The sequence below is a fragment of the Podarcis tiliguerta genome (genome assembly GCF_965153285.1).
Source record: "Podarcis tiliguerta genome assembly, chromosome: 7".
NCBI lineage: Eukaryota > Metazoa > Chordata > Lepidosauria > Squamata > Lacertidae > Podarcis > Podarcis tiliguerta.
Genome location: NC_139540.1, coordinates 29,313,515 through 29,337,348, shown reverse-complemented (window position 1 = coordinate 29,337,348; position 23,834 = coordinate 29,313,515). Strand labels below are relative to the sequence as shown.

General features: G+C 41.6%; 1 protein-coding gene across 2 annotated transcripts in view; it reads right to left on the bottom strand.

Annotated features, from left to right (window-relative positions):
* The window catches only part of LOC310682406 (uncharacterized protein), a 26,490-nt gene extending 2,656 nt beyond the window's left edge, over nt 1-23,834 (bottom strand). Inside the window, exons 1-10 of one of the 2 annotated variants that reach the window (XR_014513894.1) lie at nt 23,719-23,834; nt 18,485-18,574; nt 11,786-11,864; nt 10,384-10,498; nt 8,932-9,116; nt 7,066-7,220; nt 6,451-6,613; nt 4,789-4,947; nt 3,434-3,601; nt 981-1,215 (exon numbers count right to left, since the gene is read on the bottom strand). Coding sequence is in view for 1 of the 2 variants with exons in the window: in XM_083451259.1 (XP_083307385.1) it covers nt 3,434-3,601; nt 4,789-4,947; nt 6,451-6,613; nt 7,066-7,220; nt 8,932-9,116; nt 10,384-10,498; nt 11,786-11,864; nt 18,485-18,570 (1,110 nt within the window). In the remaining variant the exon portion in view is untranslated. The remainder of the gene's footprint in view (nt 1-980; nt 1,216-3,433; nt 3,602-4,788; nt 4,948-6,450; nt 6,614-7,065; nt 7,221-8,931; nt 9,117-10,383; nt 10,499-11,785; nt 11,865-18,484; nt 18,575-23,718) is intronic. The other variant, XM_083451259.1, reaches the window with a different exon arrangement.

Sequence of the window (23,834 nt, the reverse complement as noted above, 5' to 3'; positions counted from 1 at the left end):
GATGTCAACAACTAGATATATTGGGCACTAAAGTTAAGTGTCTCAAAGCAACTTACAGGATAAAAGAATATTACAACTAAATAAAAAAGCAATAAAACAAGTCCTAAAGTGCTCAGGCAAGATATATATAAAAAGAATAAATGCCATCCAAACCACTTAAAAGGATCAGCCATAAAAGGATGAGCCACAAAGTTACCTGCCAAATTAATGGCCAAAGGCCTGGCTAAATAATGTTTTTGCCTGGTGGCTTTAAAGTAGACAGCAATGTTGCCTGGGAAGCCACCACTGGAATGGCCACTTCTGTGACATGAAGGCTTCTCCCATGTCTTTCCCAATATCTGGTGCTGAGTGGCATCCTTTCTGTGGAACTTCCAGGCTCATAGAACCATCATGACTAAGTGCCTATTATAAACTTGATGTGATTCCTTGACAAACCATTTTGGGGCCAGAGATATATATGAATAGATGGCCACATTTTGCATATTTTCTGTTGAACAGCCATTTGAGGGGTGTTGGGCTTTCTCTGAGTAAGGAAATACATACACCTTTGTCTCCTGATGGGCAAATTAAAGATGGCTAAGAGGAGCTAAAACTTGTGTGAGAGCTGAGAGAGTTCTTCAAATAACAGGTTCTCTCTCAGTTGCCATTGATAGGGAAAATCAAAACCTGTAAGTAGAAATGAAGTAAGACAGCTCCTTCAAAAACAGGCTTCTACTCAATATGCTGATATATTGGAGTTTAGTTCAAGGGAGAAGGTGTGGTTCCCACTAGGGTTATAAGGGACAGAGGGTGCTGTGGCAGTGCAGGAATGGTAAGTCCTACATCTCTACTTCCTCCACTTTCATCCTCTCTCCCAGCCTTGATAACTAGTGGCTCAACCGCAGTCCCTCTGGCCTTAAGATGCTGCTGGGGCATGCCAGGTTGGCCAATGGAAAGGCAATAAACCAACTGTAACGTAATCCTGGAAGAATTTGCCAAACCTATGGTTAACTGATCTGGTGGGATAAAGTGATCAGTGTAAAATCTCATCGACGTGGTCAGGTGCAGCTGAGAGCGGGGAAGTCAAGAGTGGCTTTGGCCTGTGACAGGTATGGGTAACCTTTTGCTCCTCCAGGTGTCCCATCAGCGCTAGCAAACAGCCAACGGGCAGTGATAATGGGAGTTCTTGTTCAGCAACATCTGGAAGGCCACAGGTTGCCCACATCCGTGGGATAGCTGTCTGTAGAGCATGAGACTTGTCATCTCAGGGTTGGTGGTTCAAGCCCCCTGTTGGGGAAAAAAGATTTGGTCCTGTCCAACTCTACAGTTTTGATTCTTTCTGGTCCATAAGGATTCCACTACCCTTGCCAGATGCCCTGTGCCAACAGTCAGTTTCGAACCTGGGGTTGGGGGCTCTAGATAGGATGGGGATTTTCTTGGCGTACTGTCCATGCTGCTATCAAGTCTTCCTGCCCAAACTGATGGGCATGGTCTTTGAGATGTTGAGGACTTCTAAGGCTTTAGTCTTGGGACTTGGAACATACATGCTGAGGCTGCCTTGTCCTGGATGGCATAAAATGAATGCCACACAACTCAATATATAGACCAGCGCATGCATCGGGACATGAACTGAACTTTTATCTTCTGTACTGGTTTAGGGGACAATGATGGGAGGAGCTAGAAACGGCTCAGTAATCACAGATTATCTGAACATTTGACCTATGAGGCACTCCTAGCCCTTGCAAGGATTTAGATGGGTTTCTTGCAGTTTAGCTGGTAGTTCTGCTGAGGCCGGACCTCTGGGAATGGAGAGGTAACCCAGGTGATCAACAATCACTCCTAAGTATATTCACCCAAATTGTAGTGGTGCAGCTGAGGGATATGAAGCAATTGGGTTGACAACTAGAGCACAGGTGGCAAAAAATAAAAAAGTATGATTAAGCTCAGGTAAGAAACTTACTCTGTGATGGTGGCAAAGATATCTTACTTCCTGGTCACCAGGAAAGGAAGCCAGCAGAGGTTTTGATGAGGGGTGAGAAGCCTGCTTTCTAGGCTTGTGGCATCAGCCAGAACCAGCAAAAGGCCAGCTGTGACCAATTGGCGTAACATTTGGTAGGCAAGATCACTTGTATTCATTCTGACTTGGATGCCATACTTTGGTAGAGAAGGAGTTAAAGTGGTTGGAGCCCTTTAATTGATGCTGGTTTTATATGGCTAAAATAAGTTGTCCTGGCAAGTGCACAAATACAAATGCAGTGCTTTAATAACAGCAGCAAGCCGTGACTTGGCAAGTTCTTATCCTGCTCCTTTGCTTGCACACAGTCTCACAATTTGGTAAATGTCCTCCAAAGTGAATAAATTACAGCAGCTTCCTAACACAAGCACTCACACCTGGAGGTTGTTACATTATCAGTAGGCTGGGAGAATACTTAATAAAGTCACATGTCAGCTCCTTGCCTCTCCTCCACAATGGGATTGGTTTTGTCCTTTTATTTTGCATTTCCACCAAAGGTTCACTTACATTTTGCAACTGTAAGTATAAATTACATTAATATCTTATGGCTTTTTAAATGTGTGGGGGCAGTGGTTATTGGTTTGTTTTTGTTTTATGTACTGGGGGCTTTCATTTTGTATTTTTTCTGTTGTGAACCACCCTGGGATCTTCAGATGAAGGGCAGTATACAAATTTAATAAATAAAAATAATGATGATGTTGGCAAATTCTATACTCAAAGCAAGGAGAGCTCTCAGATGTCTGGTCTGCCTGCTAGTTTTATATTCCACGCTTCTAGTTTTAACTCTCACCTATATTTTTATTTAGAATGTACCTAATGCTGATTTATAGCACTGTTTCACATGGGTGTAGCCAAAGGGGGGCAGGGAGCAGCTGCCCCCCATCAAGTAAAACAATAGAAATAACTAACTGACCAATCATGTTGGTTCTGTCCCCCCCCCCCAACAAAAGTCCAGGGGCCCCCTACTCCCATGCTGTTTTATATTTTTATTTTGTAAATTGCTTTGAAAAGTTTGGTACCTTCTTTAAGGGTGGTATACAAATGTGGATTTTTTAAAGGGACATAATAGATGCTCTCCCTGCCCCTGATATGATGCAGTTGCAGTGGTATCAATAGTAGCTTTCCTTCTCTGGCAAAAACAGGTGGGAGATTTTGTTAGGAGTGCAGCAGAGAAAGGGTTATTAAACACTCTGTGATGCACCACAGTCTCAATTCTGATTCTACCCCGCCCCCTCCCCCCCTCCAGCTGCTAGGAAATACAATCACACACCTCACAAAATGGCCTCGGTTGTGGCCTGAGGTAAATGGCCATTCCCATATTTTTTTGCCAGTGCATGTGTTGCATGAAGAATTAGATGGAGATGGAGGTGGAAGCTCACTTGTACTGGGAGTGCAGGCTAAAAAAGAAATGCTGTTTGAGAAGTGCACAGATAAACTTACCTCTTTATGCAAGTGAGCAATGTGCTCTACCAAATGAGTCTTTTCTCTTTGCAGCTTGGAATTTTCCAGTTGAACTTTGCCGCGTCTCTTTTCCAAATCTATTAGCTGCGACTGAAGCAGCTGCCCATTCTGATCCATAGATTTCCTTTCTTGCTGGAGGTGAAGTACCTATTTACCAATGGCTTCTATTAGCATTGATTAATGCATTGCTCTATTTTAATTCCCTATTTTAATTCTCTATTTTAATTGCTCTATTTTAATTCCCCCTGCCCTGATAACTCACTGTAGCATCACAGGCTTCCTGTGCATGGGATTAAGCAAGTGTGTTTAGAAGAGAGCTGGGGCATTCACAGCTACTGCTATAATGCCAACCTTTTTTCTTAGCAATGGGGTGTTCTTTCAGCCTATTGTAACATTAGGAAAGTTGCTTTTCTCTTAGGGTTGTACTCAACTAAGTTTTACTTGGAGTAGATCCATGGAAACCAATGAACCTAAGTCATAACCATTAATTTCAATGCGCCTACTCTAAGTAGGGTTAACAGTGGATACAATCCTTAGTTTTGGACTATACAGCCCATTTAACTGTGTAACCATTACTTAGTATGTAGACCCAATAAGCTGACCAGATACTCAGTTGCTCTAGAGGGATAAGTGCATGTGGTCTGAAGCACTGTTTTCATGCATCTCCCGTTCTCCTTAAATTTCCTTTCTGTAGTTAATGCAGGAAACATGCTAGGCACCGTTTGGAAATTAAGATGTTTTACAAGCTAAAGCGTATCTTTTGTGATGAGGCATTTTGGGCCACTTGCCTCCTGGTAGAAATCTGCATGGGATTTCAAGAACCAGGTTCCTTACCCAGGAAGGCACAAGCAGGTGTTGCCAATCTATAGTCAGTCACCAGATTTACTAGTGCAAAACGCTCTCTAGTAAGACTGCATCATCACCATCACTGTGAGATTTCTTGCCTGTCCTTCACCAGAGAGTCCCAGGCGGGGTTACAACAATTTAGAAAAACAGTATTAAAAACTGTGGCAGTAAGCCGTTGACTGTGTATATTTATATTTAAAAGGAGCAAAGTAGCCCTTTGGGATAAAAGGGAAATGACTGGTGATGGATTCATTGCAAATTTTGTGTCAGATCCAACACCATGAGCACAAAGTTTGATCCCTGGACAATATTTGGACAAATATCGCTCTAAATTGCTGCATCCAACACAATTCTATTTGGAAAGTTGTTGTTATATCGATAGTCAGGTCCTTTCTTTTCACCTTCAAAAATGTGTGAAGTGCTCTAATTGCAGCAAGCTTTACATTCTACCAATGCAGTTGACTTAAAATATATATGAGTGCAGAGACCTGCTCCTGGACCTTGGAAACTCTCTGTCTTTCGTTCTGTAGTTGTGTCTTCAAGTAGGTAAGCTCCCTCTCTAAATGCCATTCTCTCTCTCTCCCTGATGCTAGCTCAAACGCTCTTCTTGAATGGGAGGTGCTCTCATCCTCTCTCAGCTGTTTGTCCTATAGCATTGATACAAGTTAAGAGTGTACATTAGCCAAAACAGTCATGCAGGTAATAAACGAGGGACATGGTACACATCCTTTTGCCTGCTATTTCTCTCCCACCTTACAGCATTGCTTCAGTAAACATGTCACATTCTTGTTCCTTTTCCTAGCCTCAAAGACCTACTGATTCCTTAAAGCTAAGAGTGCGCCACATCACACTGGTGAATATAGAACAGCTCCAGGGGTAGAGTGCAGAAATAGCTTTCCTTATATTCTAACCCAGGGGTGGGGAATCTGTCCCCCTCCAGATCTGTGACTACAACTCCCATCTGGCTGTTGGCCATGCTGGCTAGAATAGTTGGGAGTTAAGGGTTCAACGACATCTGGAGGACTATAGGTGCCTGCCAGGGTTCCAGTCTAAAGGAGCTGCAAGCTCTTTAAGGCTAGGGTGCCACCCATGCAGGGGCATCATGATTTATAGTAGTGCCACTGAGGCTCCATTTTGCCATCTTTTGTGAGAAGGGGGAAGAGCATGCTGTATACAAAACAGATGCAGTTTGCTGTTGTTCAGTTCAGGGCAATTGTTAAGCTCTCAACAACAGCAGCAAATTGCATGCCTGTGTGAATTGGTACAATCTGAAGATATATGGGACATAGCCTTTTGGGTGTTTTGTGCTATAGTTGCACGTTATGGGAGAAGTCCCATGCTATCTGCTTTTAGGACTTACCAGTCTGGGCACACTTATGCCCTGTCTTAGGGAGCTGCAATAGGTTCTCTGGTTCTGCAGTATAAACTCATTGATCTGTTGATACAGAGACTTTGCATTCAAGAAGACTACAGCCACGCAACTGCTTTGTGTATGACCAGCTTTGTTTTCTGACATTTTCTCTGCTGCTGTGCAAGCAAGTCATCTGCTTCACTGCCATTGCAGAAGCATCAGTTAGTTGCCAGATCATCCTCTAGCCAACTTGTTGAAATATTTCTTTGCTATGAGAGATAGCACAGAGTTCTGCTGCTATTTCCAGCTACTTGGCCATAATAAGATGTATAGCATGCCTCCCCAACCTTCGGCCCTCAAGATGTTTTGGACTACAATTCCCATCATCCCTGACTACTGGTCCTGTTAGCTAGGGATCATGGGAATTGTAGGCCAAAACATCTGGAGGGCTGCAGGTTGGGGATGCCTGATGTATAGTAAGGGAAAGCTGCTACAATGCCAATCTTGGGCCATGGCAGAAATCCAGGTATAGGCTGCACTGGCCATGGGACTTGTACATCATGTTCAATGAGCTACTGCCTTGTTCTGGTTGTTTAGCTTCTGTAGTGAATGCATTCTAGCAAAACTATTTGCATCTATTTTATTTGTTTTTGATCTGTGCCTTCCCCACCCAACCAAAAACAACAACATAAATAGCTAATATTGAAAATCTTGTTAGCTTTTCAAATCTTTTTCTAGATAGAAATTGAAGACCAAGAACTAACTAGATACTATAACTGGATACTAGAAAAATACTTACTCTGCTCAGCTGCCTAGTCGCTTTCAGCACTTGAGCTTGTAAGAGGCCATTTTCCCTTGTCAGATGCCCACAATCTTCTGACATCTTGTCACGTAAATATTTGTCCTCATCAGCTGAAAGCTCTTTTTCCTTGAGGACTTGCCTTAATTTTTCACTCTCCTCACTAAATGCACATAATTATAAATATTGGTTCATATGGGGTATTCTCAATACAATATCTTTTTAAAAATTATATATGACAATCTTATAATGCCCTTGCTGAAGACAAATCTGGGGAGTTGTATGGCCATTTCATGCACACCAGAACTATAAGCGAAGTCTGCTTGTACTAAACAAAAAATGCTAGCCATTCATAGCTGTAGATTATTATGAGCTCTAGGGAAAATCCCACCCTTCAATTTAGTAGATCTTCAGTATCTAGTCTTCTGATATATTGGCCAAAAGTTCTAATGGTTCAGCATCTCAAGCACATCAGTAAATCCTGCGAAGATGAACCACTCTTTAATAAGTTGCACAGCACGTTTTCATACACAAGTCATTGGTCACCCAAGTGAGAATTGCAGAGGCTCAATAGTTATGAAAATATTAAAAGACAGGGAGTTGTTGTCTGCCTACCTAAGTTCTTTTGCAATTTTCTGCTGTATGGACTGGGAGCCGATAAGTAATTTCTCCTCTAGTTGATGAAGTAATGCCTGCAGCTGTAGGCATTCTGATCTGCTTTCTGTGAGTTTTTGTTCTGTAGCTTGGTGCTGCTGAATCTGCAGCTGAAGCTGAATAAAGCAGACTGTGAAAGATAAACGCCGTACATTCTCTGCCCCCACCATGTTTTATTACTCTGATCATTAGAATTAATTACTACTTCTAGTGAGAAAAAGGTTCAAATACAGAAGGGTTTTCTAAGTGATCTGTTTATAGTACAATAAATTCACAGTTGCTACCCACTGGTTACAGTGTTGAGATGACTTCTTCCAAGCAACACGCTGGTAACTGGGATATTGCATTTTCCTAGCACTGGATTTGTTTATTTTGTGCCTTAAAGGTAAAGGTAAAGGGACCCCTGACTGTTGGGTCCAGTTGCGGATGACTCTGGGGTTGCGGCGCTCATCTCACTTTATTGGCCGAAGGAGCCGGCGTACAGCTTCCGGGTCATGTGGCCAGCATGACTAAGCCGCTTCTGGCGAACCAGAGCAGCGCACGGAAATGCTGTTTACCTTCCCGCCGGAGCGGTACCTATTTATCTACTTGCACTTTGACATACTTTCGAACTGCTAGGTTGGGCAGGAGCTGGGACCAAGCAATGGGAGCTCACCCCGTTGCAGGGATTTGAACTGCCAACCTTCTGATCGGCAAGTCCGAGGCTCAGTGGTTTAACCCACAGCGCCACCCGTGTCCCCCATCTTGTGCCTTGGGAGCATGCAATTCTTCATTAGCTTCCTGCTGGAGTGACAGGTAACAACTTGCAGCCTTGGATGTGGTTGCACATCTCTCCTCCACACCAAAAGTCTCCTCCCGTGGGTCTCGGATGAGCGGAAGTTGAGCTGCATCTTGACCTGCATTAGCAACATACTTGAAAAGCTCTTTGCTTATGGGGATTTAGTGCACCTATTGACTAGTTGATGTGATGTGCCATTATAGTGATGGTACATAGGTATGTCCCCTCTATGCTTGCAGTAATTTTGAGCTCTTGGAATAAAAATAATGAGGATGCAGCTCTTCTGCTACATCAGTACAGTGCTCATCTGGCATTAATTTAGCGCTTTTGTTATGTGCAAGCTAAAAAGGTATATGAAAAAGCCCTTGAAGTGAATACGGCTTTCAGAATACGGTTTGAGTGAGATCCAGCAATAGTACAGACAGGGGCCTGCTGGCATGACAACAGGGCTTCGGCTTGCTCTCCCAGCACACCCACAAAACCTGCCCCAAAGGGCTGGAGGACTCTCTGAAGCAGAAATTGGGGGGGGGACATAGGGGACTGCAGTGAGGAGGAGAGAAACTGAAAGACCCATTGAACAAGTAAATTCCTTTTGTCCCAGTTGACGGACATCACTGGACGCCACTTTGCGTTGGAGTTTGTGGTAAAGAAAACAGGATGTGTTCAGGGGTGTCACTTGATTTAGCTGGGTCCAGTGTTTTATCTCTTGATCATTCAGATGAGGAGGAGGAGTTTGGACTTGATATCCTGCCTTTCACTCCCCTTCAGGAGTCTCAAAGCAGCTAACAATCTCCTTTCCCTTCCTCCCCCCCAACAAACACTCTGTGAGGTGAGTGAGGCTGAGAGACTTCAGAGAGAAGTGTGACTAGCCCAAGGTCACCCAGCAGCTGCATGTGGAGGAGCGGGGAAGCGAACCCAGTTCACCAGACTATGAGTCCACCCCTCTTAACCACTACACTATGCTGGCTTAACAGCTTAATGTGGCAGCAATTACTCATATCCAGAACATTTATGAAAGATGGGTTTATTATGAAGTTAGAATAGCTCACCTGAGTTTCCAAAAGATGGGCCTTGTGCTCTTTTTCCTTCACTGAATTTGCAGTGAGCTGTATGTTTCTCTGAATTTTTAGCAGTTCTTCTGCCTTGTGTGAAACATTCTGAGTGGAGATGTCAGCCAGTTGCTTCAGCTTTGTAGCATCCTCTATTAAGGCCATCTTTTCTTTAGCATTTGCATCTGCAGGAAATTATCAGGTTCACTCCAGCATTTAAAATCTTTACTATCTCCCCATAAACTTCAGTTTCTTTTTGCAGATAACTTTTCAGGTGATGTATGTTTTAAAAGACATCCAGATATTCCTAAGGTAGTTTTTCTAAGAACCATGCTCAGCGGGGTATGTCCCATTTTGGCACTTGAGGTGAAACAGGAAGTGCCCACTTGCCTTGTCACTGCTGCCACCACCTATCTCCTCCTGCTACTGCCACCGCTTGCTCTGCCACTGCAGCACACCCTGTCACAGGCAATTACAGGCAATATTGCACTGATTTTGGCCTCTGGTGGAGATGGACAGGGCAGGGCACCAACAGGTGTTCCATCTAGGGGTTTTCTGCCACCTGAGGCAGCAGTCTCACTCTGCCTAATGGCTAGGCTGGCTCTGACCATACTAACAGGAAACATGTCCCTTTGAGCTAAGGGGGGCTTATTTCCAAACAAAGCATGCTTATGATTGGGCTGTGAGATACTCTGATGTATAGCCCAATTCACAGCTTGGCATATAATGTCAGAACAAGCAGTATTTCAGGTTATGGCAGCTGAAGAAGCCCAGCAAGAAGTTTACAGCCTGATAACAAGGAAGCCATATACAAGTTATGCCTATTTCTACATGCAAAACCTTAAATATTTGTGTAAGCTTTCAATATCCCTAGTTCTTGAAAGAGAGCTAGGAAGATTTAAGCCAGGACTGTAAGTCAGTGTTGGGTCATGTATCAGTTTCATTGTGAAAAAGTGTTGAGGGCAGGGGTAAATTTTGCAAGGGGCCCATATTCTAGAAACTCATTCTGGAGTGAAGTTACCAGTGAAAGAGACAGACATTTGTGCCTTGATCCAGCACAGGTTGCATGGGGAAAGGGTAGTGCCACACTGTGTTGGAAAGCAATGCAGCATCTGCACTCAAGATGTGTACAGTAAGCCTGCAACTTGCACACATTTAACTTGTGCACATACTGTTTTACATGCTTGGCAACTTAAAAATAAAAATAAAAATGGAAAGGGAGCAGGCATCCAGCAAATAAGACTTTGTCCATTCCACCTGCCATTTTACCTAATGGATAGTGCTTAAGGTGGATGAACTGAAGATGTATCCATCTTTGGTATAGTTGGATGTTAGCCTCTTCCATAAGAGAAGTATCCTAGCTGTATACAAAAGCCAAGCTAGCATCAGTTCATTATTTATGAATGTATCTTGATTGTAAGAACAACTACTCTTGGAACATTTCATTATTACCCGATAGTGTTTGAAGTCGTCTGTATATTGCACGGATTTCAGCTTCAACTATCTTGGTGCTGTTTTCCTTCTGTACAGTTTCTATTTGGGCTGTGTTTATTGCAGTCTCTAGTTCCTTTAAAATATATGCTGTAGGTTAGCATCATGCAAAAACAAATGTGGAAGACAAATGTTGAAGCCAAATAACAAAAAATATATAGTTAAGATATTACAATATCATTTGGGGATCCACAATGAATCTACAAATGTGCATATAATCTAGAGAGCTAGATGCAAAGATTCAGCTCTGCCTTTAATACATTTGTTGTGCTTGTGACTTCCAATCCAGCATATGCATTGCTCTGTCTGGACTGAGGTAATGAGGCTGGAGGTATTTATGTATTTTTAATGAATTTTTATGCACAGTGGTGCTCTGAAAGACTGAGATTGCACGTCAGTGGACAAATGGTACATGTTCAAAGTAGTTCAAATGCTGTTGCGTTGAGCATACTGACTGCACTGAAACTTGCACTGCATCTAATCCGTAAGTGAACTTTTAAGTTTCAGTTAGGTGATTTCTGATTGTCTCTCCGTCTAGTCAATATCTACTTGTTTTAAATACTGGTAGAAGTATTCTGCATTTTATTCCTAAGAGCCAGCTATGCTGCCTTGCCAAAGTGAAAATGGCTAGGAGCATTTAGAAGGTTTGACTGGAAGATGGGTTATGTTGAGACTGCTAGGTTTATTTTTAATAGGGAATTTGGTCCATAACGGGAGGTTTTAAACTTACATCTAACACCTCTGTACTGTATACTATTAGTGTACAGTTAATACCTATTCCTAAGTGACGTTTCCTATATAAATGCAGTGACTATGCAACTGTGAGAACAAATTTCTGTGAAACAAATGTGAGCCTGACCATGCATCAAAACCAATTACTCTTTGTAGTAAAATGGACTGAAAAAGACACTGATTCAAAGAACCATGTATGCATGCATGAAGTGCTTCTGTACATGCACAGAGACTTCCCATATCATTTTACTTCCAGCTGGGCAGCACCTCATGCCTTCCTAGATCTCACACTGGAAGGGTCTACACAGTGGCGTAGCGTGGGTTGTCAGCACCCGGGGCAAGGCAAGTAATTTGCGCCCCCTAACCCATGGATTTGCGCCCTCTAACCCTAACCCCCAGATGTTGCGCCTGGTGCGCCCGGCCCCCCCTGCACCCCCCACGCTACGCCACTGGGTCTACATAAAGTGGCTTTCTGGAGGACACAGGGACTTTCTCTAGGAAGGGTGTTTCTGTTAAAGCTGTCCAGGCCTGTAGATTAGCTCCTTGAGTCCCAATGACAGTTGACAGATTACAAATTAACAGTTGTTTACAAATAGAATTCATCCAAAGGCAAGAAAACTTTGGGAGTTACCTTTATTTTTTGCAGCATTTTTTCAGCTTCTCTGGTAACTTGGGGTTGGACGCTTGTAGCCTTTTTAGCCCTCTCCCTAGTTTACGATGGATAATTAAGGAGCATTTGTTTGAGATGTTGGAAGGTCAGTTCATATGTTTTGGAAATACCAATCACATTAACAATCCCACGCTGTATGCAAATTTGCTATCGGTTTGAGATACTCTCTAATAATTTCTGCAGGGCTAATGAATGCACCCCTCCCCCACAACAGAAAATAGCTGCTTTCCAATTCAGATTTTAAGAAATTTGAGGAGAGTAGCCGGGGAATGGGTACAATCCTAAAGTAAACTGCACTGAGCCCAATGGGAGAGTTAAACATATCTCCCACTCTAATCACTCACATAAATGTCTTGCTATTTGCCTAGTTTACTTAACAGGTATTAAAAGTTACATATAACCCTGAGCGAAAGGAGAGTTGGGTATCGTGAAATAGATGTTAGTCATGACATGTGGCCTTGAATAAGTCAACAAAGAGTGACTCATGGGTGTCCTGACTGGTAAAAGCAGGAAATTGCTTTTGTGCCTCAACTAGCATAATTGACATATTTGTGTTAGAAGCCTTTCCTGGCTGATGCCTACTTTAGCAGGTACATAAAGTGTTAGCCTCAGAATAGCAGACACACATATAAAGGAGTATAGAAGACATAACTACTGACAATAACACTTCATGCATATGATGCACTGGTATATTCCAGGCCTGTTCTGTGCCTAGTTTTCACTAGAGGAGAGGTTCCCAAATGGTGGTCTGTGAGCTTCATTCAGCTGGTCCACAGTATGTGGTAGTGGTGCCCTCCCTGTGAAACACCTTCTCTTCAGATGTCAAGGAAGTAAACAACTATCTGACTTTTAGAAGACATCTGAATGCAGCCCTGTATCGGGAAGTTTTCAATGTTTGATGTTTTAGTAAGTTCTGATATATGCTGTGAGCCGCCCAGAGTGGCTGGTGAAACCCAGCCAGATGTGCGGAAGTAAAAATAATAAAATTATTATTATGTCTGCATTAAAAAGCAGTACATATTTTAAATCATATTTTATTGCTTTTATACTTCATTTTGCTGCATTACAGTTTGAATTCAAATTACAAAACAATAAAAGAGCTACAATTTTCAAAGGGGGTGACTGGCCAATTCCTCTTCCCAGGGAGCTCTGGAAACTGTAGTTCTGTGAGGGGAACAGGGTTTTCCTAACTACTCTCTGCACCCTTCACAAGCTACAGTTCCCAGGAATGTGGCATGCTGCTGCTTTGCAGTTGGCGCTTGAGAGGTGTGCAAATTTCAGTCATTCTTTTATTAGGATAATGAAAAAGGTTCCCTGTAGGATAAAGTTAAACATAAAGGAACTGCCTTCTCTCTCCTTGCATGGCTTTCCAGTGGCACTGAAAATAATTCTGGCAGATACGTTGTGGCCTGTTTCTGACTAGGCAGACAGTGACCTGACTTCAAGCTGTCAGTATAAAGAACATAAAAGGAATGCAGTACTTTGCCCCTCAAAGGATGGCCTTCCATATTCCTGAGGTAAAGTAGAGATGAAAGACTAAGCTCTGGTTGCCAGAGATTTAATATGCTGCCAGCTAAGCTTACAGCTAAATTTCTTGTCTGAGATAAACTGATGTTAAGAGAAAGGGTTTCACAGTCTCTGTGAAGCCAAAAGCACACACAGCTGGTCGCAATTTGCCTCTCACAGAGGGAAAAGTCTGTTACTACAGTCATCCCTGCATATGTTTTTGGATGCATTCACTTATGGGATCAAGGGCCCAAAAGCAGGGTACATTTCACATGCATCATCAAATTGTGGTAGGCATTACTCCACCCTCTGGTAATACACTTTTAAATATGGTAAATGCCACCATTTACTGATTGTGGCATTAACCATATTCAAAAGAGTATGGGAAATAACACTTTTAAATTTACCAAGGGTTATTTGAAATGTGGATATTTATTTTGAATAATTTAGGCTGGAAACCTGTGCCAATTTACCTGGAAGTCAGAGGGACTTAATTCTGAGTAGACATGTATAGGATTGCAGTGTCATAGAATTGTAGAGTTGGAAAGGACTCAGAATCATAGTTGGGCTTTTCCCTGCACACACATCCAGAGTGAATTTGATTTAAATCAAATCAATTTAAATCACGATTCAAATCACTAGTCAGTAAGACTTGATTTAAATCATTTTTTTTTACAGAAAGACTCATTCTTGCTGGTACAACCTTAATATTTACAACCAGATGGAGGTTTCATTTTTGGAATATTAAATTTTCAGAGTAGTTTTTTACACTTATATCAAAAGTTACTGATTTGGTTATACTATTAGAAATACATAGACAGATAATTATGAAATTATTGTTTAATAAGTTAACTGCTTATATTTGGACAACTTTTCTGCTGTACTTTATTGGAAGGAGAAAAGTGATCATTTCCTTAATAACAATTTAAATGATTTATTTCACTAAAACAATAACGTTATAGCACATGTATCCATGTTTGTTAACTGATGTGGTTAAACAATTAAAAAAAACCTTAGACGGAGTTTTAGCACACATGAAAAACTTAAAGCAAATCCTTCTTTCCTGATGAATAGCCTTTGGACTACAATGTAACTTAAATAGAAAACTATCTTTAGATTTTTCCTTAAAAAGCATTTTATTTTAAAAATCTGATTTAAGGCTTCGTGAGGTCTGGCGACACCCGAGTTGGAGGCGGTGGCGGCACCTGAGGCGAGGCCTAGCTGCTGAGTCGCCCCGTGTTTTCTGCCTTGTCAGCCTGGGCCCCGGCAACAAGATGAGTATTGGCGGCTTGGATCAGAATGAGGAGTTCTACCAGCAACTGTGGCTGCCGGAGCTGTATGGCAAGAAGAACGAGGAAGGCCGTGAGGACCCTTTCACGTACACGGACCCGGCGGACGGGACGCAGTATGAGTGGGATTGCGACAAGAAGGCCTGGTTCCCAAAGGTTACTGAAGATTTCCTGGCAACATACCATGCTATCTACAGCTTTCCCACAAAAAGTTCAGATAATTCACCTGCATCTGTTGCAAACACTGAATCTAAAACTCCTGCAGACTCAAAGACTACCAAGGTCCAGCAGCCAACAGCTCTAAAAGCATCTCAGGCAACAGATCTTCAACCGAAAGGAAAGAGAATGAAACCGGACGCAGGATGGTTTCATGTTGAAGAACAGAGAAACACGAATGTCTATGTGACAGGTTTACCACCAGACATTACAAAAGAGGAGTTTGTGCAGGTTATGTCAAAATGTGGTATTGTTATGCGTGATCCGCAAACAGAGGAGCCTAAAATTAAGCTTTACAAAGACAAAGAAGGAAATCTCAAAGGAGATGGGCTCTGCTGCTACTTAAAGAGAGAATCTGTTGAACTAGCATTGCAACTTTTGGATGAAAATGAAATTAGAGGCTACAAATTGCGTGTGGAAGTTGCACAGTTTCAACTGAAGGGGGAGTACGATGCCAGCAAGAAGAAGAAGAAATGCAAAGACTACAAGAAGAAGCTGTCTCAACAACAAAAACTGCTGGATTGGAGACCGGAGAAGAAAGATGGCAGCCTTCGAATGCGGCACGAGCGTGTTATCATTATCAGGAACATGTTCCACCCAAGCAATTTTGAGGAAGATCCTTTAGTGCTGAATGAAATAAGAGAAGATCTTCGGACAGAATGTGAAAAGTTTGGACATGTAAAGAAAGTCTTTCTATTTGATAGGCACCCAGATGGTGTTGCTTCTGTGTCATTTAAAGAAGCAGAAGAAGGAGATGTCTGCAAACAGGCACTCAACGGGCGATGGTTTGGTGGACGTCAGCTCTCTGTGGAGACCTGGGATGGTGTAACAGATTACCAGGCTGAGGAGACTTCAAGAGAAAGGGAAGAGAGACTGAAGGGTTGGCAGAAGTTTTTAGGTGATCCAAATTCAGAAATGTTGAAAACAGCATCTGATGCAGATTCTGGTGTCCAGCTTCCAGAAGGCGTTTAGCCATCTAAAGTTGACAGTGCATCTGAGGGTGGCCCAAAGGGTGAAGCAGCTGAGAGAGGAGATAATGGCAAGGGTACCAACGAAGATGTCACAGCATCCACAGACAGCAGCGTTGCAGGCAGTGACGAGGAAGCGGAGACATCTTTAACTCATTTGTAAAAGCATCTATGTAGGGTAACCTCTAAACCTCAGTTATCCTGTGCTTCAAAGTAACTGCAGGCAGCATTCAAATGAATATGTATGCATTACCCTATTGAGATATCAGTCTGTTTTTGAGGTGTTTCATTAAAAGCAACATTAGATGATCATCTTTAAAAACATATGTTCATATCTGCTGCTGTCCAAACTGTGTGCATGTGTCCATAAGTTGCCAAGAGCCTGCTGAACTGAGCAGCTGTCTTACATTATATCTTTGCTTGTCAGTGTTTGAAGTCCGTAAGTGTAAGCAGGTACAAACATGTGGTTCCTATTAAATACACAATGACCTTTAGAATTAGCGGTATGAATGCTTATAATTTTTAGCTCCCAGTTTTCTAAATGCCCCAATCTTTGGGTGTTCCAGTACTTATTTGGATACGCTGGCTTTCCTGATTCTACACACTTTTAAAATAGCAGATCACTGAGAATACGGTACAGTATTGGCACCCTGTACATGTAGCTGGGGAGTGGGGAAAATAATTATCACCCGCAATTAATAAAGATAAATGTTCTGAAAGTGCTCTCCTTGGATGCAAAGTTTTAGATGACTGAAGATCCCCATTCATTTTAAATCCTGTTGAGATTAGATGACAAATAGGAAAAATGTGTAAAACTCTGATCTCTGTTTTTAAGTTTTTGATGATGACTTCATATTGGAAACAAAACAAGAGCTTGTGTGGTGGAAATGTGATTCTATTTTTCATATTACTGTGTTCAAATGTAGTTTGGTTTCAGGCATTTGTCAAGGGTGATGAGCATATGGAGCCTGTTCTTTTTGTATACTTGGTTTGACTACAGGAGACTACAAATGAAATTGTTTTGAGATTCCCTCTAAAAATTGTTGCTCAAATTTTTAAAGGCAGGCGTTTGTTTGCAGATACAAGCCATTCAGAACTAGCAAACATTTGTCTTTAGGTTTTAAACGTACCTGCCTTTCCAAATGTTGAATATAAAATTATTTTCCAGTATCATTTTTAACAAGATCTATCAAATCAACTGCGCTAAAAACCACCAAACTGTTACTATTTTTAAGCTCAGTTCAGACATAATGAGAAACCATGAACTTCTATGATGAGAATGAGCAGCAGTGGGCATCTTCTTCTTAATATTTTATATTTGGGAATATGAGATTTTGTTTAAAAAAATTAGAGAGAGAGAGAGAGATTAAATTTGCATCACACACAAAAAATCCCATTTAAATAAAAAAAGATTTAAATGAAAAATCTGATTTTATTGATTTTTTAAAATATCTTTGATTTTTATCTGCCCTGCACACATCTCATTCAAAAGTAGTCAAAGCCTAAAAATGGAAGGATGGCGGCTCAAGCTTTCCTCAAAGGTATTACTTCAGTGGTGTCCAAACTTTTTTCAAAGAGGGCCAGATTTGATGAAGTGAAGGGCCGTGAGGGCTGACCAAAGGGCCAACCAAAGTTGTTGACCTTTTTTAAGGATTGAAGTTGTTGCGCTTTTTTAGGATTTTACCCCAAAGTTGTTGAGGGGTTTTTTAGGATTTTACCCCAGGGAATAAACTGCCTCAGGGGCTGGATTGAACCGACCGGCGGTCCGGATTGGGCCCCAGAACTGACTTCGGACATGCCTGTATTACTTAAAAACCCCATGTCCAAATTTCAGCAGCCCGAGGCACTCTTCCGTATTGCCACTTTACAACATCCACAATGAGGGATCTTGTATTCTCAGCTGATTCTGAGCCCTATTCAGCTTTCTTTTCATTTCCTGATTACTAGATTTCAGAGGAGAACATGCTTTCTGGAGTGGCTCTATATCAGGCTTCCTCAACCTCTGCCCTCCAGATGTTTTTGGCTTACAACTCCCATGATCCCTAGCTAGCAGGACCAGTGGTCAGGGATGATGGGAATTGTAGTCTCAAAACATCTGGAGGGCCAAGGTTGAGGAAGCCTGCTCTATATAATATTGGGGCTGAACCAAAGAACTGTGCTGCTTGAGGTGGGAAATCCAAGCAGACCACCTTTCCACAATCCCACATACCATGTGAGTTACAATCCAGCAGGAAGTTGTCTTTTCCATTCTTCTCACAACAAATAGACACCGTGGCTATTCATACACAAGAATGGATGGACCAATGGTACGACTTAGTCCAAGACAGCTTCCAATGTTCCTAACTCTACCTAGCTGAAGCCGCTGCCTCTCCAAACATACAACAAAAATCGTGTTCAAGTTACAGCAAGGAAAATTGCAAATTTGTATACTGTCCTATTAATAGAAGATATGACACGTGTTTTCTAAATAAAGGAACATGCAAATATTTTTGAACAAGTAAAAAAACAAAAAGGCTTACTGATGTATAAATAAAACCAATGAATGACAGTTTTCCAAAACAAGAAAGACTGCGATTCACAATATTCCAGTTTCCTAAATATTGTTTGTGGGGTGAGTGTGTGTGAACAGTTCAGAGTTTTCATAGCTACTTCTACTAAAACAGTATTACTTCAAAGGATATAGATATGACGTCTCACATTCCAGTAAGCAGACTTGTTTTTGCAAATTCTTTATGTACTCTGCTTCAATCGCGCCCAGAGAGTCCATTGTGCTGGTGGTGGGGGGTATAAAGGTGAAACAAAGCATAATTTGAAACAGCACAGGTAAGGAAAAAGCAATGGGTGGTATCATCCCATCAGTGCAAGAATTTCCATTTGAGTAATGAGACTCCTCCCCACCCATGCTCCTCAAATCTGGTCCAGAGGTTTAAGGGAACTCCCAGAACAGATTTAGGGGGCACACAGGACAGCACATTTTTAACATACAAGGGTGGGGGGGAAGATTCAAGCATTCAGGCTCTTGGGTATGGACTTGGGTGGGAGGAGGGGAGGCTGGGCATTGGCTTTGAAGACCTGGTAAGGCAAATCGGAATCATTCTTCAATGAAGTGATTGTGACCCTGCATTATTTTATACTGGATGACATACAGATAAATATTACAACACAGACAGTTACAGCACAGCTAGTTAAAGCACAGCTAAACATCGCTCTGAATAGGATCGGTCCAGCCTATTATGATCCCTGGCCTGCTGTTGTCCACTTTTTTTCCAACCAGGGACAGGAGACAACGTCAGCCTGTTCCAGAGATTTATGTTAAGCAGGACTTTTGGAGTTCTTTATATTTTTAGTTAGATTTTAGGCAGAGGGCTTCCGGGTTGGCGCTCCTGGCTGCAGCAGACCTCCTTCGTCTCGGAGGAGACTGCTCTCTGAAAAGAAGGGTCTGACCGCCTACGGCGAGGCGGAGACCCGCTAAAAACCACGGTCGGAGGAAGACCGTGGACTTGGGATCCGGCTGGTGCCAGTAGCGCCTCCCTTACTCGCGGGGAGACCCGGCTACGGGCTCCGGAGCGATGTGGGGTGAGCGGCGCGGCACTTTGGATTGATCGCTGTTTTCAGGGAGTGAAGCCGCACAGCTGCTGTCAGGAAGCGCTAACTTTTCCTGTGGACATTTGGATTAAAGAAACTCTCGTAAGTAATGGAAATTGGATTATAAATTACTGAAACTCGGCATCAGATGGAAGGTTAAAACAGGAAGCCTGCCTTCCACTTTGTAGAAAGATCAAGGCAAAAGTGTGAGAACTGGAGCCTTTAAAAAGTACTTCACAAGGTAATAAATCTGTCACCTAAGCCCTTTAAACCCCCCCTCGGAAGCAGGGAAGAGGGGGAGATTGCTTTTAACAGTTTATAGTCCTGCAGAGCAGGGTACTTTGAACTTATCTTTACCATCTCGAGCCCGGGACCGGGCGGCCAAAACAAGAAAAAGAATCTTTATAACAAGAAATAAATTATTAAGAATTATTAAGAAGAAAAGGATTAAGAGAGAACTCAATCTGTTGTTTACTGTTTGGGAAAGGAAAAAAGGAGTTAAATGACAACTGTTCTTGTGGCTGTGGAAAGCTACAGAAACTCATGTTGGAATGTTACAATTGTTATACCTTTGGATAGAAACTTTCACACAGGCTGCAACTTTACAGACTAAATAAGCATTCGACCTTGACAGCAAGATAACATTGAAAGAACAGACTTGGGAACATGGAGGGAAGAATAGCAGCTCTGTTTGAGCAATTTCAAAAAAAATTGTCTATTTTGGAATTTGGCATTTCTGATTTGAAGGAAAATGTTCACAGCCTGGCTCAAGAAGGGAAAAAATTACTAAACTCGGCCCAAGGATTGGAATTAAATCAACAAGGAAGGACAACTGAGAAGAATATGGATCAAACAGAACAGGTTCCGTCTTTACAAGAGGAACCCCTGGTGGAAAATACAGTAATAGAGCCTCAAGTTGATGGACAAAAAGTGGATTATGAGAGCAAAGAGTTTAAAGGACAGATCTGGATAAGGAGTGCCATGTATGGACTAAGAGACACAGGTTTGATAAGATATATCTTGGAAATTGGCACTCTGAGAAAGTTTGAAGAGGTGAATTTCAACAACCTTAAAGAGTGTGTGGAGCAAACTTTGGACAATTCTTTGGTCTACAAGAGGAATTACAGAGTTCGGGCAAGCTTGTTCATAAAGGTTAATGGAGAGGTTGAGGGGAATGTGGTTTGGGACACAATTTTAAGCTCAAAAAAGACTCTCCAGACAGGCCAGAAAGATGATTTAAAGGCCTCGGACACCAGGCAGCCTGGCTGATGGACTGAATTTATCGATTGGAAAGACTTTAAAAATTTGTAAAAAGGATTGGCAGCACCTAAAACCGGGGGGATGAGATGGGGGAAAAATTGGAGATTATTAAGTAAAATTGATAAAATATGGTTTTAATAAGTATTTTGAGGGGATGACGGAAGGAAGTTAACTGGTTCCAGGAGTAAGATAAAGAAAATGAAAAATTAAGATATAAGGGTATATAATTATAGAATCTAAGATCAGAAGTTTTAAGATAAATTCTTTTTCTTTATATTATTATTGTTTCTTTTTTTTTAAAAAAAAGAGGTAAAGGTAAATAAGGGAAAAAGTATCAAAAGTCGGAGGGAATTTGCCGATTAGATTAAAATCAGGAATATAAAGAGGGAGGTGGGAGGAAGTCATGGAAACAAGTTAAAGGAAAAAAGGGAATGTGAGACTTTGTGTTGTGTGGGGTACTTTTGTGTTTTGTTTTTTGGGATTTTTGTGTAGGGGGAAGGGGAAGAGGGTTTTTTGATTTTTGTTTTTCCTTTTTCCTTTTTTTCTTTTGCTGTTCTTTTTTCTTTTCTTTGTTTTTTGTGGGTATGTTTTGTTTTGATGTTACGTTGTTGAAAAATCTTAATAAATATTATTAAAAAAATATATATATATTTTTAGTTAGATTTTAAATGCCAAGTTTCTTTACGTTGCAATAATTCACTATTAAAGTACATGCTTCATGGCATTAATTTAATGAAGATTCAGAATCCCCTTCTACGTTATTCTATAGTGTCCATGCTGAGAGCCAGCATGGTGTAGTGGTTAAGAGCAATAGATAATCGGGTGAACTGGGTTCGTGTCTCCCCTCCTCCACATGCAGCTGCTGGGTGACCTTGGGCCAGTCACACTTCTTTGAAGTCTCTCAGCCCCACTCACCTCACAGAGTGTTTGTTGTGGGGGAGGAAGGGAAAGGAGAATGTTAGCCGCTTTGAGACTCCTTTGGGTAGTGATAAAGCGGGATATCAAATCCAAATTCTTCTTCTTCCTCTTCCTCCTCCTCCTTTGGAGTTGATTCCTGCCAGTGACATTTCATTTTATAAAGGCTTGAAATTGGGGGAATGCAGAGGGAGTCCCCATGTGCAAGCAGAAGTCCTTGTGCTGACAGGAGGCTTCCTTTAGATGCAACCCGCTTTTTATTAATTTTTACACCTTCTGCAATCTTAGGAGTTTTGTAAAAGCTTCCAAATCAATTTATATTGCCTTTCTTCCCCCAGCCCCCAGTGTCACATTAAAAAATGGCAAGCCAAATGTCAAAGGTATTATTAATTAATTAATTAATTAAATTAAATTAAAATTTGTATACCACCTTGCATTATTGTTGGGGGGAAAAACTTACTTCCAGGAAGAAAGGTAACAAAATTCAAGGTGGGGTTTTTTTTTAATAAAAAAAATTGAAGCCAAGAGACAGGTCTGTTGTTTGTTTGATTTTATCTATTTTAGTAAGTTTACATCCCACTTTATCTTCAAAAAGAAACCAAAGTGGTTAACAATAAGGAGAGGATACCAAAGACCAATATACAAAAATTACCAATCAAACTAATGGGAAGAAGAGTGATGTGTATTTGTGTGTTTGTTAATCAAGTTGAAAGAGATGACTGCAGGTCATGCAAGAAAAAAATAATGACATGTTGCATGTTGTATAATGAGGCCATCCCCATCTTTCAATGTGGATTGGGATCCTAATATTCAGCAGATTTCCCATTCAGTGGCAACAACATATGCTTGTTGTAGCAAAGCTGATATTGTAGTAATAGCCAGTAATTGTTTTCAGAGTGCTACAGTGGGCATTTTGCTGAACTATAAATGAGCCAGATCAAAAATAGATTTGGGTAGAATGTTCATGTTATCTTGTTGAAGCGTTGTCTTATCTTTATATTCCAGGTAGGGTGGATAACAATCTTTAATGTATTAATGATGCTCCAAAATGCAGGGTTCCAGTCACTACTAGCCTGAGGCTTCCCTCATAGGCCTCAAGGTAACTGCTTTATTTTATACTCACATAGAATCAGGTAGAAATCAGCTTCTTTGTCAGAGACTGAAATGTTGCAAGTATATTTAAGCATTTTCAATACTAAATACAGATAAAATGTCTAACACAAAGGAACCCCTATTCTCACCTCCCTCGTCTCCATGTGTATATATTATTCACACTGAAACAAGTTATTAGACCAATATTGTATAAATATTGAGATCAGTTGTAGGCATTAAGCGATATCATGTCCACTGTAATTATTTAAAGCTAGTCCAAGTCCTGTATAATGTAATGGGTAAAATGTGTGTGTGTGTGTGTGTGTGTGTGTGTGTTTTGGGACACCTTTGCTTCTACCTGCTGTGCAAATTCTCCACTCAGCATGATTGGAGAACTGGTTAGAAGCAAATCCTATAATCTATATTGGGGGGGGGGGAGGGATGAAGGTATTATTATGACTGCATGACCATTCCTTTAGAATTTGCTCTTACCTTGCAATTAGGAAGCATTGTTGATGCGATTATAATTACTGTTGGGCGTAGAAGCTGAAATGACTGTTTTGTTTTAATTAAAAATGTATTTAAAACACGGTCTGCTAAAAAGACCAACTGAATAAAAGTTTAATGTGTTAGGCAAGAGCCACTGTGCCCACTTTACCTGCTCCAACTGAACCCACAGGGACTCGTGGCTGAGTAGACAGGCATTGGATTGCACTATTCATCATTTATCCACAAGATGTGCCTTAAAAACCATTTCAGCCTTGCCAACAATGCTACTGGCTAGGTGGGTTGGTGATGTCAGTTTTACAGCTGGGAAACTGAGGCAGCAAGCTAAAGAAATGATTTAGAAGATTTCTCTCATGTCCGACTTGAGGGGGATGGGAAAACGACCCTCAAGGAGTTAAGGAGGCGTGTGGACCTTTCAGCTTCGCTTTCTGCTGGCCAGTCTCTGGAAAACCCATCCAAACTCCTTGCCCCGCGGGGAGGTCGCTTCCTTAGAGCTAATCCTCTCTATATGCAGAGTATTCAGATAATGCAGATCAGCCCTGCCAGATACACTTACCTGCTCACATCGATGACTCCTACGAGGGCGAAGCTACTAAACACTGTGAAGCCCAACTCTTGGTCCAAGTTCAGCGCTGTTTGCTTGCTTGGCTTCTGCCGCTGCTATAGAAACCT